This window comes from Microtus pennsylvanicus, chromosome 21 (genome assembly GCF_037038515.1).
Source record: "Microtus pennsylvanicus isolate mMicPen1 chromosome 21, mMicPen1.hap1, whole genome shotgun sequence".
NCBI classification, from domain to species: domain Eukaryota; kingdom Metazoa; phylum Chordata; class Mammalia; order Rodentia; family Cricetidae; genus Microtus; species Microtus pennsylvanicus.
The window spans coordinates 35,485,508-35,503,488 of record NC_134599.1 but is presented as its reverse complement, the minus strand read 5'-3'; the positions used below and the strand labels follow the sequence as shown (position 1 = coordinate 35,503,488).

At 46.6% G+C, this 17,981-nt stretch overlaps 1 protein-coding gene across 1 annotated transcript in view; it reads right to left on the bottom strand.

The window, feature by feature from the left end:
- The window catches only part of Msh2 (mutS homolog 2), a 57,191-nt gene extending 41,609 nt beyond the window's left edge, over window positions 1-15,582 (bottom strand). The window contains exons 1-4 of the mRNA XM_075955100.1: window positions 15,299-15,582; window positions 9,173-9,327; window positions 6,511-6,789; window positions 3,101-3,247 (exon numbers count right to left, since the gene is read on the bottom strand). Coding sequence (XP_075811215.1) covers window positions 3,101-3,247; window positions 6,511-6,789; window positions 9,173-9,327; window positions 15,299-15,509 — 792 coding nt within the window. The 5' untranslated portion in view covers window positions 15,510-15,582. The remainder of the gene's footprint in view (window positions 1-3,100; window positions 3,248-6,510; window positions 6,790-9,172; window positions 9,328-15,298) is intronic.
- Between the last annotated feature and the right edge of the window lie 2,399 nt (window positions 15,583-17,981).

Sequence of the window (17,981 nt, the reverse complement as noted above, 5' to 3'; positions counted from 1 at the left end):
ATCTTAATGACACTGAGTCATAGATGCTAGTTAGTAACAAGCTGTAAGAATTTCAGTTACAAATTATCATATGGGCCTTGTAATATGCAAGACTATACAAAAATAAAGAACTAAACAAGTTTAAATTATTTATATTCTATGTTACTGGTACACAATAAAAAATTAAAACAGTAGTAAGTTGAAGACATCAAATCATGCCAAACAGTGATTCAAACTGCCCTTGAAGGCTAGCGAGCTGTTTCACTGGTAAGCGTTTCCACTTGGAGCACAAGGCTACTGAACTGAGGTCTCTGTGGACTGTAAGAAAGTTGCCTTCCGACCTCCACACTCATGCAACCACACACAAATAATACATAAACTATATCCGACAAGCCGGACATGGTGGCCCCTACCTACAAACCCACGACTCAGGCTATGAAGACAAGATCAAAGTTCAAAGTCCACCTTGTCTATATCGCCAATTCAAGGCCAGCCTGTATGAAACCCTGTCTCAAAACACTGATTCATTTTATATACTGATAATGGCCTGTGTCAAACTAATTAACAAACAAGGCTGTCCAAAGAAACTTCCCTATGTCACCAGGAAGCACACATCAACAGTCTTTGTTTTCGTTATGAGACAGAGGGACACTATGTGGCCCAGGCTTGTTATGATCAGTAACTTTCCTGCCTCAGCTTCCTAAGCACTAGGACCTAGTCAAAAGAAATTAACAAAAAACTAACTAGATAAATAAATAGATCCATGAGTGAATAAACGAATAAATAAAAATAAAAAGAGGAAAATATTGACTGGGCAAGGCGGTGGTGATACATGCCTTTAATCCCAGCCTAGACGAAGGCAGATTTCTGTGAATCTGAAGCCAGTCTGGTCTATGGAGTGAGTGCAGGACAGCCAAGGCTACACAGAGAAACCCTGTTTCAAAAAACAACAAACAAAATATATATAAACTGACAAGCAAAATATTACGACCTTTAGTCCCAGCACTCAGGAGGAAGATAAATCCGAGTGTTCCAGGCCAACCTGGTCTACAAAGTGTGTTCCTGGCCCTTTGTAGGAAGGGTTATATAGCAAGAACTGGTGAAAGGAAGGAAGGGAGGGAGGGAGGGAGGGAGGGAGGGAAGGAGGGAGGGAGGGAGGGAGAAAGGGGAGGAGGGAGAGGGAGGGAAAGAAAACTCCAAAATCCCAACAAGTTTCTCATTCTCAGCAAGGAAGACCGTTTTCTAACCCTTGAGATTTTCACTCATCCTTGTTTTTTTTTTTTTTTTTGCCTTTTTGAGGCAGTTTCTTATAGCTAACGAGGGCCTCCAACTCAACTCAGTCTATATTTGAGACTGCCTCCATCTCCTGACCACAACTAACACATGACGGCTCACAACCATTTATAATGAGATCTGGTACCCTCTTCTGGCCTGCAAGAATTCAAGCAGACAGAACACTGTATATATAACAAAATAAATCTTTAAGAAGAAAAAAAAAGTAAACAGCCAGGTGGTGCTGGCACATACTTTTAGTCCTGTCCCAGCACTCGGGAGGCAGGCAGAACTCTAAGCTTGACACCAGTGTGGTCTAGGAGGACAGCCAGGGAGGGATACACAGAGAAACCCTGTCTCAACAAAAAAGGGGGCTGGAGAAACGGCTCGGCGGTTAAGAGCATTGCTGGCTCTTTCAAAGGTCCTGAGTTCAATTCCCGACAACCACATGGTGGCTCACAACCATCTGTAATGAGGTCTGGTGCCCTCTTCTGGCCTGCAGGCATATATTGTATACATAATAAATAAATACTTAAAAAACAACAAAAAAGTAAAAAAATAAAATAAAAAATAAAAAAATCCACCAAAACAACAAAGAAAAAACACCTCCAACAACAATCCTTCAATGCAGACATATTTATCCTCATTTAACAGAACACTAAACTGTCTCTTAAAAAGACTAAGGGATTTATGAAAGACCCCCAGAACTGGTGCACAGCACAGCTGAGACACACGATACTAGGCTACGTCTCCTACTCAAGTGAAAGTAATCAGCTTCTTAACAGCAATTTCCCTTCTCTCTCTGGAAACACGGTCTCAGATCACCTGACCTGCCTCAAATCTGCTACAAACTTCTGACCCACCTTCAAGTTGCTGGGATCACAGGCTTCCATAGCAGGCTCACATGCACATGCAATGGTAGACTCCTTCCATACAGAAACTCCACAGAGATGAGCCATGTATGACCACAGGGGGCTGGAGAGATGCTCAGCAGTAAGAGCCGGTGCTGCTCTTCCAGAGGACCCAGGTTCAGTTCCCAGCACCCACATTAGATGGTTCACATCCACTGTAACTCCGTGTCTATCCTCCAAGGGCAGCACAACACCCCCACACAGACAAAAATTAAAAATAAATCCTTAAATATAAGACTATCAGGTTATGCTAAAAAATTTCCTGGCCATTTTCTTGAGTTTCCCCACAAACTTTATTGTACATAAATAAAGAGCATCACCTACGTGCCGTTTACACAAGCGTGGGCCAACAAGACGGCTCAGCAGCAGAAGCAGTCACTGCCAAACCCGGCAGGCCACCTGCACGCTGTTGTGTGCACGAGAACATACACCAGCCCGCGTGCTGCAGGATGTGTGGTCACACCATGAACCCCGAGACTGTGGTGTGGCTCAGCCTTAACGCACACCTTTAATCCAAGAGCTTTCTGCTTGAATACTGCAACCAGGATGGAATAAAATCAACCATAGGTCAAGACGCAGAGCAAGCACCAGTTGACAGGAAGTGAACATAGAATTATCAAGAAAAAGAAACACAAAAGAGTAAAGTGGAGTTAGGAGGTCTTGTTGAGACTGCCTAGGAGAAGGCAGGAGGCTTCTGGGACGCTGGCTGAGGAGGAAGGTCAGCGGGGCGCTTTCTCTGCCTCTCTGAGCTAGCAGGATTTCACCCAGCATCTGGCTCCCAGACCTTTATTGGTAAAATTGAACGACTGAGAATTTGTTAAAAACAACACATGCAACCACACATGTAAAATAAAGGCATTTTTTAAAGTGACGGAATTAGTCTTTTAAAATGTTACTGTTACGATTTACAAATACCTTCATGCTTACAACCCACATACCTGATTCTCCATCTCTGGTAAGACAGCGCTATTTATCTGTTCTCCTTTCTTGCCTTTTAATAACCGGTTGAGATCCTGGCATATGTCTTTAGAGGAAAAGTCGGCTCTCTTTCTTTCTGTGATCAGAATCCCTCCTCTCTGAATAACCTGATTACGGAAAACACTTCAAATCACTGAGCAAATCAATGAGCAAGGAAAAATCAATGAGCAAAGGGAAATTATAACATCACCAAATAGGAAGTAACGACTATGAACCTACAAGTCCCTATGAACATCTTTTAAATCTATGAACAAACTCTGGAGGCAGAGGTAGATTCCTGTCTAGTCTTCACAAAGAGTTCCAGGTTAGCCAGAGCTACAAAGAAAGAAAGAAAAGCAAAAAACAAAAACAAAAAAAACCTACGAACTATTAATTCAGCTTTAAAGTTATAAGAAAAACTTTCAAAAAAGTTCCTTGCTTGTTATGGTGATGCACACCTTTAATTCTAGCAATTAAAAGGCTGAAGCAGGATAGCAAATGGGACGACAACCCAAGTAACAGATTGAGACCCTTTTTGAGAGATGCTAGAGATAATCTCAGTACTAGAGAACTTGCTTGGTATGCTGGAAACCTTACCAATGCCCAGGATTCCAAGGGCAGTGGGTGTTATCAGGTCAGCAAGGCAGTACACGCCTACAGCCCTTGGGAGGCAGGCCAGGCTGGACTATACAGTTAGTAGATAGAACATCCCCTTAAAAAAAATACCTACCAGGGTTGGGGATATAGCTCAGTGGTTAAGAGCCCTGGGTGCTCTCCCAGAGGAACAAGATTTAATTTCCAGCACCCACATGGTGGTTCAGAACCTCCTGTAGCTCCAGTCCCAAGAATCCAAAGCCTTCTTCTAACGTCCATGAGCATCAGGCGTTCATCATGTGCTGCATATGCACGTGTTCAGGTAAAGCACCTATGAATTTTCAGCTGGGCATGGTGGTGCAGCTTTAATCCCTGTACTTACGAGGCAGAAGCAGCTAGATCTCTGTGAGCTTGAGGCCAGTCTGATCTACACAGCAAGTTCCAGGACAGCCAGGACTACATAATGAGACCCCATACAGTGGTTTGAATAGGAATGGCTCCCACAGACTCATGGGTGTGAATGCTAGGTCACCAGGGAGGGCACTATTGGGAGGACTGGCCTTGTTGGAAGAGGTGTATCACTGGAAGTGGGTTTTGGGGTTTCAAATGCACAAGCCACTCCCAGGGTCTCTCTTCCTACTGCCTCTATAGCTACCTCTCCCGTACCATGCCTGCTGGGTGCCGCCATGCCTCCCACCATGAGGACGAGGGACTAAACTTCTGGTGTTTTCCTTTGTAAGAGTTACCACAGTCATGGGGTCTCTTTACAGCAATAGAAACCCTAAGACACTGTCTCAAAAAACGAAACTAAACAAAAAAAAAAAATCTAACTTTTTTTAAGTTCAATGTTAGGTTTGGCTATACAAGACACTATCCTAAGCAAATCTAAATAGTAAAAAAACTACACACACACCTACATACACACCTACACACACACACACACCTACACACACCTACACACACACCTACACACACACCTACACCTACACACACACACACACACACACCTACACACACACACACACCTACACACACACACACACACCTACACACACACACACACCTACACACACCTACACACACACACACACACCTACACACACACACACCTACACACACACACACACACCTACACACACACCTACACACACACACACACCTACACACACACACACACCTACACACACCTACACACACACCTACACACACACCTACACACACACACACACACACCTACACACACACACACACACACCTACACACACACCTACACACACACCTACACACACACACACACACCTACATACACACCTACATACACACCTACACACACACACACACACCTACATACACACCTACACACACCTACACACACACCTACACACACACCTACATACACACCTACACACACACACACACACCTACATACACACCTACATACACACCTACACACACACACACACACCTACATACACACCTACACACACACACACACACCTACACACACACACACACACCTACACACACACACACACACCTACACACACACCTACACACACACACACACACCTACACACACACACACACACACCTACACACACACACACACACACCTACACACACACACACACTCACACACACACACACACCTACACACACACACACACACCTACACACACACACACACACACACACCTACACACACACACACACACACCTACACACACACACACACTCACACACACACACACACCTACACACACACACACACACCTACACACACACACACACACACACACCTACACACACACACCTACACACACACACACACCTACACACACACACCTACACACACACACACACACCTACACACACACACACACACACACACCTACACACACACACCTACACACACACACACACACACACACACACACACCTACACACACACACCTACACACACACACACACACACACACACACACAAATGACACAAACAAAACTTTGATAAAGATTTAAAAAAAAAAATCAGAAGCCATATGTGGTGGCTTTTACCTGTAATCCCAGAACCCGGAAACTGAGGCAGGTGGCTGAGTTCTAGGATAACCTGGACTATCACGTTAAGACCATGACTCAAAAAAACTTTAAAAATTGGGACTGGAAAGATGGCTCAAAGGTTATGAGCACTAGCTGCTCTTCCAGAGGTTTTGAGTTCAATTCCCAGCAACCACAAGCCGGCTCACAACCATCTGTAATGAGATCTGGTGCCCTCTTTTGGCCTGCAGGCGTACATAGACAGAACACTGTATATATGATAAATAAATCTTTAAAAAAATTGTTTAAATAAAACTCTAGGTCTGGGTTGATACAGCTCAGTGCTACAGTAAGTACCTGCTTAGCATGTTCCTGGCCAAGTTTTCCCAGAAGTATGCAAAATAAATATATCTTAAATAACTATATGCTCTTTATAAACCACGCTAAATACAGTAATAGTTACTGTAATAATTATTTTCTTAAAGTGAAGACAAAAAGGGAGAGGGGAAAGAGATTTAAGGCAGAGCAAGTCTTATCCAAACACTGGTCTTGAAGACATTAAGAATTCCAAGTTTCTCTCAAAGCTAAATATCAAATGTGGTTCTCCAAAATTAAAATTTACAGTTTCTTGCCCCACAAATGAACCTCATCAGCTAGAATCACAGCTCAGTAGCGGAGCACTTACCCAGCATTCTAGAGATCCTGGCTTCAGTAAATATGGGGTAAGGGATATTAAAGATTTTCCTAGACTGGATTCCCTTACCTGCCTCAGATTCCCCATGTCGCCGGCAGTCTCTCCTCCGGGTAAAACACATTCCTTTGGTCCAATCTGAATCAGAAGGGCCTCAAGGTTGGAGAACTGGTCATTATCAGGGAACTCACACAGTCCCAGCTTCCTCTGGATGGAATCGACATACCCAACTCCAACCTGTCTCTGACCATCGACTGTGGACATTTTAACACCCACGACGCCAACGGACGATGACATGTCATTGTTACCAAAAAGAATGTCTTCAAACTGAGAAAGATTGCCAGGAGAAGCCTAAGAAAAATCAAAGCAATTTTTAAGAAATTTTGAACATATTTAAATTTTTTGCTAGTGAATAAAATATCTAAACTTGATGAATTTTGTTCTCTTAAAAAAAAAAAAATGCTTGTCGGGGCTGGAGAGATGGCTCAGCGGTTAAGAGCATTGGCTGCTCTTCCAGAGGTCCTGAGTTCAATTTCCAGCAACCATATGGTGGCTTATAACCATCTATAATGGGATCTGGTGCCTTCTTCTGGCCTGCGGGTAGGCATACAGGCAAAATACTATATACATAATAAATACACAAATAAACAAATAAATAACATAAAAAACATGCTGTATATCTTCAATTTCTTTGTGTGCGTGCATACGCACATGTGTATGTATGTGTTTTTTTTAATTTTTAATTTTATTTTATTGGTGTTTTGCCTGTATGCATGTCTGTGTGAGGGTGTTGGATCTTGGAGTTAGAGACAGCTGTGAGCTGCCATGTAGGTGCTGGGAATTGAACCAGGGTCCCCTGGAAGAGCAGTCAGTGCTCTCAACCACTGAGCCATTTCTCCAGCCCCCGCATGTATGTGGTTTTTCGAGGAAGTTTCTCTGGGTAACAGCCCTGGCTGTGCTGGAACTCACTTTGCAGACCAGGCTGGCTTCCAACTCCCAGAGATCCACCTGCCTCTGCCACCTGAGTGCTGGGATTAAAGGCCACCATGCCCAGCTGAAGTTACCATTTTCTCTCTAGATGGGCTTCCCTTGAAGCTTAGCCTGGCCTGAAAATAATGAACTGCCCTACCTTGAACACACAACACCATGCCTGGCTCCAAGTTGCTTTTGTAACTTAGACAAATCTAAAAACCATTCTGCCAAGGCCAAGTGTTGGTGGCCCAAGCCTTTAAACCCAGCACTCAGGAGACAGGGGCAGGTTAATTTCTGAGTTCAAGGGCCAGCCTTGGCTGTTACACAGAGAAACCCTGTCTCGAAAAAACAAAAAAGAAAACAACAACAAAAAAATTAAAAAATTATTTTGTTAAAAGTGATTTTCAAACTTCCCAGCACATGAGAGTCTAAGGCAACAGATGACAGAGCTCAATACAAGGCCAGCCTGGGCTATAGAAAGAGGCTATCTCAAAAAACCAAAAAAGAAAAAAAAAAAGAAAAGAAAAGAAAGAGGCTATCTCAAATAAATAAATAAATAAACAAACAAATAGTAAATTTGAAAAAAATCAAAACAAAAAAAAAACATTCCAGGCTTATTTGAATCTACACCTTTAATAAGAAATATATATATATAAAGACACAAATATAGTATTTATAAAAGAAAGATTAGGCCAGGTGGTAGTGGTGGTGCATGCCTTTAATTCCAGCACTCGGGAGGCAGAGGCAGGAAGATCTCAGTGTCTCAGTGAGTTCGAGGCCAGCCTGGTCTACTGTTCCAGGACAGGCTCCAAAACTAGAGAAACCTTGTCTTGAGAAAAAAAAAAAGAAAAGTTAGGGACAATGAAAACAGTCTGACACACTTCAGAAATAGTAAAATCTAAGCCAAATGGGGAAGAGCATGCCCATAACCACGTCAGCACAGAGGAAACTGAGACAGGACAACCAGAAGTTTGGCGATAAACTGCCTTTCTAAGAAAATAAAAAAGTGGCAACCTTTAATGCCTGAACACGGGAGGGTGAGTTAGGCACTTTTCAAGAATCACCATGGACCAACCCTAGGCCACCCTGAGCTACACAGTGAGGCCTTGACTCCAAAAGAAAAAAACAAAACTGGAGGCTGGAAAGAAAGAAGTCTCATTGGAGGTCAAGAGCACTGGCTGTTCAGAGTGTCTGACTCAGACAGCCCACGATTCTAACTCCAGCCCCAAGGGTCCAGCGCCCTCTTCTAGACTCCGGGCAACAAGCACGAAAGTGGTGCAGAGACAGACCTAACACACATTGAAAAAATTATTTTTCATTAAAAAATTAAGTAAAACCAATCCTTTATTTAATAATATTTATGTTCAATTTATTATCCAGTTATGTTTTATTTTAGGAACAGTGAGAGACAAGGTTCAGTGTGCAGAGACATTTTTTTTCAGAGACATTTTATAAGGACTACTGAACTTCTAAATTATGATTAAACTAAAAACCAACACTAAGCCAGGAATGGTGGCGCACACCCTTGATCCCAGCACTCAGGAGGCAGAGGCAGGCGGATCTCTGTGAGTCTGAGGCCAGCCTGGTCTACAGAGGAAGTTCCAGGACAGGCAGGGTTACACAGAGAAACTGTCTCAAAAAACAAAACCCACTATACCAAAATTTCACAAAGCATTTTGTTATCATAGCCTAGTTAATATAGTAACACATGCACTGGATTTTTTTATTTTCGAAAACAAACATTGAAAAGAAATATAATTACCTTAAATGCCAAATACCAATCGTTCTCCTTGGAGGCCTTATTTCCAGCTTTATTCTTATAAACTTCAACTCTATACTGACGAACCAGAAGAAGATCTTTTACAAAAGACTCAAAATTCATTTTACTAAGCACAACACTCTGCAGTGTCTTTGCCCCTAAAACAGACAATAAATAAATACAATTCAATGTTAAAGGTGAGACGCTGAGGTAACACACGTTCGAGCGCTCCACAACAAACTGTTAAATGAACAAACACACACTACAAGCCGGGCACTAGCTACCTGAAGTCTGAGGCTGAGGGAGTCCTTCAGATCAGGAGGGCAGCCTGGACTAAACAGCCAAAAACTATCTCAAAACAAATAAACACGGAGCTATCTGTAGATAACTCAGTGAGCTAAAGGCACCTGCCACCGAGGCGATCTTTTAATCCCTGGTACCCTCGGTGGAAGGAAGACCCAATTCCTGCACACCTACTGCACTGTTTAAACCCATACACAGCACACAAAATAAACGAATAAAAATAAATTTATGAAGGACTTTGGAGTTCTTTAAAATGAAATTACGAGGGCTGGAGAGATGACTCAGCGTTAAGAGCACTGGCTGCTCTTCCAAAGGTCCTGAGTTCAATTCCCAGCAACCACGTGGTGGCTCACAACCATCTGTAATGAGACCTGGCGCCCTCTTCTGGACTGCAGGCAAACACGCAGACAAAACACTATGTACAATAAATAAATCTTTAGAACAAAATGAAATTGCTCAGGGCTGGGGTTTATGGCTCAGCATTTTCCCAACACGGGTGACTCCTGGGTTAGATTCTCAGCAACACAAAACAAACAAAACCCAGTCACTCACCGCCTGTTCACAGAACTCAGGAGCAAAGGGTTCCCTTTTGCCCCTTCGCACAGCAGTTACAGGTTACAGACTACACCTTCAGTCTATACTGAAATGTAAATTTCTGTACTTCCCTTTTACATAACCACAGTCCACACACTGTTCCGCATCACTAAGTTTAATATGTGTGGAGCCTGGTCCAACAATACATAACTGACTTTTATGTACTGGTAGATATGTATAGTGATTTCCAATCTTTTCAGCATCTTGAAATACTTCATAAGAACTCTGGAAATGCTTCAGGCTCCCCATGGGTTAAATGTGATAAACTTTTATCAAATAAAATAGGATAAAAGTTCTAAAATCCAATTTTATTACATTTATTATTATAATAAACTGCCAGGCTACACGCATCTTTTGGTTATGAGTAATCTATTTTCCTACAATCAACACAGAATTCTCAGAGGGCTGGGTGTGACATATACCATTAATCTCAGCACTCAAAGCAAAATCAGGCAAGACCTCTGTGAGTGCAAAGCCAACTTGGTCTATATAGTTTCAGATCCAGGCCGGGCTACACAGTGAAGACTCGGTCTCAAAATAACAAACATGAGTTTTCAGGGGCTGGAGAGTTGGCGCGGTGGTTAAGAACACTGGCTGTTCTTCCAGAGAACAGAAATTCAACTCCCAGCACCCATATGGTGGCTCCCAACCATCTGTAACTCTGGTCTTAGGGGATCAGACACCCTCTTCTGGCCTCTGTAGGTATCAGGCACACAGATGGTGCACATACATGCAGACAAAATAGCCATACATGTAAATTTTTTAAGTCAATGTTTAAGAGGTCAGCCTGGTAGTGAATCCTATAATCTTAGTCCTGGAGAAACAGGCGGGTGAACCACTGTGTGATCACTCTAAGTTCCAGACCAGCCAGGGCTACATACTGTCTCAAAAGCAAATTCTCAAAAGCAAAGCAAAAAAATAAAAATAAAAAAAATTTAAAAATTGCCAGGCGGAGCAGGGCGGTGGTGGTGCACGCCTTTAATCCCAGCACTTGGAGGCAAAGACAGGCGAATCTCTGTGAGTTCGAGGCCAGAGCTACAGAGCTAGTTCGAGGACAGGCTCCAAAGCCACAGAGAAACCCTGTCTCAAAAAGCCAAAATTAATTAATTAATTAATTAATCAAAAAATTTAAATTATCAGTTTTCAATTTAGACAATAAAATACAGAGTGTAACTTGGCAAAAATATTACAAGAAACAAATGGTTGGTTTAATTCTGGAACGGCTGAGAAATCAATCTACAAGCATGTGCCAGAACTTGATCAGGGCTCTTTTTGTTTCTTGTTTTTTCCAGACAGGGTTTCTCTGTAACAGTCCTGGCAGTCCTGGAACTCGCTCTGTACAGCAAGATCCATGTACCTCTGCCTCCTAGGTGCTGTGATTAAAGGTTTGTGCCACACTGCCCAGTATGGTCAGGGCTCCTGAAACCCTGCAATGAAGGCTCATCGCTTCATGAAGCTCTCTCCAGATGTACAAGCCCCTCTGTTCTTTTGAGACAGGGTTTCTTTTGTAGTCCTGGCTACACAGACCAGGCTGGCCTTGATCTCTAGAGATCCACCTGCTCCCATGCCTGGACTGAAAGTGTGTGCTACCTCGCCCAGCTTCTGCTTTTATGTAGTTCTGGCTACACAGACCAGGCTGGCCTTGATCTCTAGAGACCCACTGCTCCCATGCCTGGACTGAAAGTGTGTGCTACCTCGCCCAGCTTCTGCTTTTATGCCTAACTACGTGCACAGCAATTGGCATCTACCAGTCACCAGCTAGAACCCAGAGAATTGTTTCTTCGTCTTTTCACAAGAGCTGAACTCACTGTTAAGTGCGTTGATTTCTAATGAATGGGAGTGAAGAGGTAAATGGGGTGACCCTCTCTTCTAATCCTAGCATCACAGAGATACACAGACTTCCCAGGCAAGGTGCTGCACACCAGGACGCTAGGACAGCAGGCTGAAGTCAGAGACCATCCCGCGCTATGCTAGAAACCATATCTCAAAAAACGCTAGCTGGCTGTCCACTGAAGACGCCATTTCTCTAGAAGGTGAAATACATGTGACACACTGACTTGTAGTGCACACCCCTGACCTGCGGTGCACACCCCTGACCTGCAGTGCACACCCCTGACCTGCGGTGCACACCCCTGACCTGCGGTGCACACCCCTGACCTGCGGTGCACACCCCTGACCTGCAGTCCATACCCCTGACCTGCAGTGCACACCCGCTGACCTGCAGTACACACCCCTGACCTGCAGTGCACACCCCTGACCTGCAGTGCACACCCCTGACCTGCGGTGCACACCCCTGACCTGCAGTGCACACCCCTGACCTGCAGTGCACACCCCTGACCTGCAGTGCACACCCCTGACCTGCGGTGCACACCCCTGACCTGCGGTGCACACCCCTGACCTGCAGTGCACACCTGCTGACCTGCAGTGCACATCCCTGACCTGCGGTGCACACCCCTGACCTGCGGTGCACACCCCTGACCTGCGGTGCACACCCCTGACCTGCGGTCCACACCCGCTGACCTGCAGACCTGCGGTGCACACCTGCTGACCTGCAGTGCACACCCCTGACCTGCGGTGCACACCCCTGACCTGCAGTGCACACCCCTGACCTGCGGTGCACACCCCTGACCTGCAGTGCACACCTCTGACCTGCAGTGCACACCCCTGACCTGCAGTGCACACCCCTGACCTGCAGTGCACACCCCTGACCTGCGGTGCACACCCGCAGACCAGCTGTGCACACCGCTGACCTGCGGTGCACACCCCTGACCTGCGGTGCACACCCCTGACCTGCAGTGCACACCCCTGACCTGCAGTGCACACCCCTGACCTGCAGTGCACACCCCTGACCTGCAGTGCACACCTGCTGACCTGCAGTGCACATCCCTGACCTGCGGTGCACACCCCTGACCTGCAGTGCACACCCCTGACCTGCGGTGCACACCCCTGACCTGCAGTGCACACCCCTGACCTGCAGTGCACACCCCTGACCTGCAGTGCACACCCCTGACCTGCAGTGCACACCCCTGACCTGCAGTGCACACCCCTGACCTGCGGTCCACACCCGCTGACCTGCAGTCCACACCCCTGACCTGCGGTGCACACCCCTGACCTGCAGTGCACACCCCTGACCTGCGGTGCACACCCCTGACCTGCGGTGCACACCCCTGACCTGCGGTGCACACCCCTGACCTGCGGTGCACACCCCTGACCTGCAGTGCACACCCGCTGACCTGCAGTACACACCCCTGACCTGCAGTGCACACCCCTGACCTGCAGTGCACACCCCTGACCTGCAGTGCACACCCCTGACCTGCAGGGCACACCCGCTGACCAGCATCTGAAGGGCTTGCCTGTGTGTATTCTGTTCTTGAAGAGCCAACCTCTATAGGGAACAGGGTTGATTTTTCTGCCGTAAACAAAGGAGCAGAATTGAAAACTACCCATGCTCTACCCAGAAGGAATACACTCAAATTCGTACAAGATTCTCCTGACAATAGTTTGAAACCCATACTTGCATTCAATTGTGCCAGGAAGTTCGATAAAGAGGAAATGGGTTAAACCGGGTATTGTGATGATGCACATCTGGAATTCCAGCATTTGAACTTGCGAGGGCTGGAGTAGGAGACTCTCCCAACCACAGGGTTTTATACTAATGGATCATCACACAATGACAATTAGGCAGGTAAAATGTCAATAAATAAATGCCAGATACAGGCTCCAGAGGAATATGAAAAACCAGCAGCAACCTATCTGAGCCCATGGGATAGGACCCAGAACACTGCAAAAAGCTGACTTACTTTTCTGCTGCACTGCTGGGAAGAATGGGTACACATGCAAATGAAAGTAAAAGTTCCAGAAGCTTGCACAGTTGAGTGTGGTGGTGGATGCCTTTAGTCCCAGTGCTCCGGGAAGCAGAGGCAGTGTGAAGTTCACAGACAACCTGAGAAACCAACTGGGTTCCAGGCCAGCCAAGACTAAATAGCGAGACCGCGTCTCACAAAAGCCAAAATGAAACAAATTCCCATGAACAAAGAGCTAAATAAAACGTGGGAAATCCACACAATTATTTAGCCACTAAAAGGAATGAAATACTGACAACACAGAAGAGCCTTGGGGGAAAAAAAAGACAAGATATAACTTCATTTCCATGTTACATCCCAGAATAAACATATTTAGACAGAATAAACTAGTGGCAAGGGCTAGGAAGACTGTGGCAGAAACTAATGGACACAAGATTGCCTGTGCGTGGGGGAGGGCGTGTGTCACTCTTTAACTCAAGGTAAGGAACGGAACAGCTGTCTAAAAAACAAATACAACCGGGTGTGGTGACCCCAGACTACACACCCAGCGCTGGGCAGGTAGAAGTAGAAGGCTATCTTTTATCTGTCAAGTCGTTTGCAAGTGACAGCTTAAGAATTAGAACTCACAATTCCAAAGTGTCCTAGAACGCTCTTTCATTACAACTGAAAGAAAAAGCAATGGGGGGCGGGGGTAGATAGATTATCTACCTAGCCTGCAAATGAGGTCTGCAACATTTTAGAGACAGACGGATGCTAGGGGGCAGAGCCAGGTGAAAGAAAACAATGAGCGATGTTGCTTTCCAACAGGCCCAACAGCACACAGCAAACGGTGGTAGTGTGCGGGAGCTGCAACTGAAATAGGGGCAGTTCAGCTCCAAGACAGATCCCCGCCCCGCCCCGCCCCGCCCCGCCCCGGTACTGACCACTTAGCAATACAACCCTTCAGCAATGGTCCTTCGCATGGTCTCAAGCGGGACGATAAAAAAAAAAATAGTAACTTATGTTGGCAAAATGAGGGTAATGAAAAGGAATCTCCCAAAAAGCCCACCACTCCTCCATCCTAGGCCGCTGACTGTGGTAAAAGATTAAAAGCTAAGCATGGAGGGACACGACTTTAATCCTATCAACTCTGGAGGCTGAAACACGAGGAGTCGGGAGTTCGAGGGCAGCCTGGACCAGGCGGTGTTTTGATCGTGTGCTCGACCGGGCCTAGCCAAGTTTGCCACCCGCTATGGGAGGATGGGCTGGAACAACACAGGTAAACAAGAGGCCCCGGGAGCCACCTCGCGCGCGCTGGGGGAGCAGCGCCGCTGTTGTCCCGCCGGTTGCAGGATGCGCGCAGGTTTCCGGCCCCAGGTCTCGGCGCTGCAAAGGTGCCCGCCGCGCTCCCGCCCCGAGCCGGTGAGTCGCCGCCGCTACCCTCCCTCACCTGCCGGACCCATGTACTTGATCACGCCCTGGGTCTTGAACACCTCGCGGGCCGCCAGCAGCGCGTCCTCGCCGTGCGCCGTGTAGAAGTCGCCGCGGTCGAAGAGGCGCACCGTGGTGCTCGGCTTCTCCGGCATGCCCTCGAAGTAGCGCACGAAGCCCACCTCCGCCGCGCCCTCCAACTGCAGCGTCTCCTTTGGCTGCACCGCCATTTCCGAACCGCTGCACACAACTCCAGCCGAGACTGCGCGACCCTGCGCCCGCTGGGTCGATTCCCGCCTCCCCTCCCACGCCGCAAGGCCACGGCGGACACCCCACCCCCCGGTGAAATTCGTCCAATCAACATGCAGCACAGGGCCAGGTAGGTGGGACTCTACCGCGGTAGCCAATCATAAGCGAACGAGGCCTCAGCTTCCCGCGTTCTCTCGGGCTCTAGCTCCTGCGCATGCTCGCTAGACCGGGGACCGGCATCCTTAAACATCCTCCTGCAGCGGTGCTTTCATGTCTGCACAGCAGGTGCCCGGGTGGGTGGGGGACTTGGGTGGTCGGAAACGTGGTAGGGAAACACAAAGAACTTGTAAACAAAGAACAGCTACTCTTTCTCCTCAACCCAGTCTTGAATGTATAACAAGACACAGTACTTTTCCTTTTTCCGCAAGCTGCCTACCTTAAGATTTCAGGGTGACCAGGCAGTAGTGGCGCACGGCTTTAATCTCAGCACCCAGGATCCAGAGGCAGGTAGATTTTTATGAGTTCGAGACCAGCCTGTTCTAAAGAGCCAGTTCAAAAACAGCTAGAGCTGTTGTTACACAAAAGAAACACTTAGGGGAGATGGGGAGAGAAAAGGTAGAAGGGAAGGAGGGGGGACTTTGGGAAACAGGAGGAGCGGGATAAAGGAAGGTTGGATAGGGGAGCACGGAACCACAATTCTTAGTCAAGGGACCCACTTTAGGGGGGGCAGGAGACTTGACTCTAGAGGGGCTCCCAGGTGCCCAAGCTGAGGTCCCCAGTTAGTTCCCTGGGCAACTGAGGATAGGGAACCTGAAATGACCCTACCCTAGAGCAATACTGACGAATATATTGCATATCATCCTAGAACTCGCATCTGGCGATGGATGGAGATAGAGACAGAGACCCACACTGGAGCACTGGACTGAGCTCCCAAGGTCCCAATGAGGAGCAGAAAGAGTGAGAACATGAGCAAAGATGTCGGGACCACGAGGAGTGCACCCACCCACTGAGACAGTGGAGATGATCTACTGGGAGCTCACCAAGGCCAGCTGGACTGTTACCAGAAAAAGCATGGGATAAAACTGGACTCTCGGAACATGGCGAACAATGAGGGCTGATGAGACGCCAAGGACATTGGCACGCAGTTTTGATCCTACGCAATGTGCTGGCTTGGTGGGAGTCTAGCCAGTTTGGATGTTCACCTTCCTAGATATGGATGGAGGGGGGAGGACCTAGGACTTACCACAGGGCAGGGAACCCTGACAGCTCTTTGGACTGGAAAGGGAGGGGGAGAGGAGTGGGGGGAAGGGGAGAGGGGTGGGAGGAGGGAGAGAAGAGTGGGAGGAAGGGGAGAAGAGTGGGAGGAGGGGGAGGGAAATGGGAGGCTGGTGGGAGGAGGTGGAAATTTGTTATTTTTTTCTTTTCTTTATCCTCCTTTTATCAATAAAAAAAATGGGGAAAAAAAAAGAAACACTATCTCGGGGATAAATAAATAATATTTCAGGGTTATCCTCCACAACCTCCCACTAACTCAGTTTCTCACTTCATACGTCCCGTTGACTAATTGATTCAAAAGACACTTTGGAAGCCAGGTGAGGTGGCACAAACCCTTAATCCCAGAACTCAGGAAGCAGAGGCAGGCGGATCTCTGAGTTCGAAGCTAGCCTGATCTACGCAGAAAAACCCTGACTTGAGAACAAACAACAACAACAACAAAATGACACTTTTGGGCACTGGAGAGATGGCTGAGCAGTTTCTCAACTTCATAGCGCTCTTACAGTTGCCTCCCAGAGTTCAGTCCCCAGCACGCAATGCAGCTCACTCCAGATTCTCAGGAGGAGGGGGTGTTACATAAGCAATAATTTTTAATTTTTTCTAATTTAAAGGAAAAATTCTACTTTGGAAACAAGTGTAGTGACCGATGCCGGAAAGCCCAGCTCTGAGGAGGTGGGAGTGGGAGGAACTAAAATGCAAAATGAGAACCTTAACTCAGTATCATCTGTGGCTACACTGTCTGAGCTCCGTGAGACTGTAAATTATTATCGCATAGAGGGGGAAACCCTGCAGTGTTATAAATCTTCTACAGGGCTAATCAGCCGACTAAGACGTAAGTGATTGCAGAGGGCTGAACTGTTGCAGGTCCAGCCTAATCATCCTGGACTAATTTTGGTCCCCTAGAGAACTGTTTAATGCCCACCTCTGTGTTTACAGCCTTATGACTGTCAGGTAAAGTCTTTGTAAAATGTACAGACCCCTTAGTTTCTACTGACTCAAGACTAAAACTGTCATCCGAGAAGATCTAAGGCCCGCCGCCCCCTGCTGTAACTTGCCTATTTGATGTTTAACCAATACATTGGAAAAATGCTTTGATTTATAACTTGCTTTGTTCTGTTACTGTCAAACTTCCTGAGGGCCATTGAAACAGCTCTGGGTAAAGTTTCTTGCACCAAGCC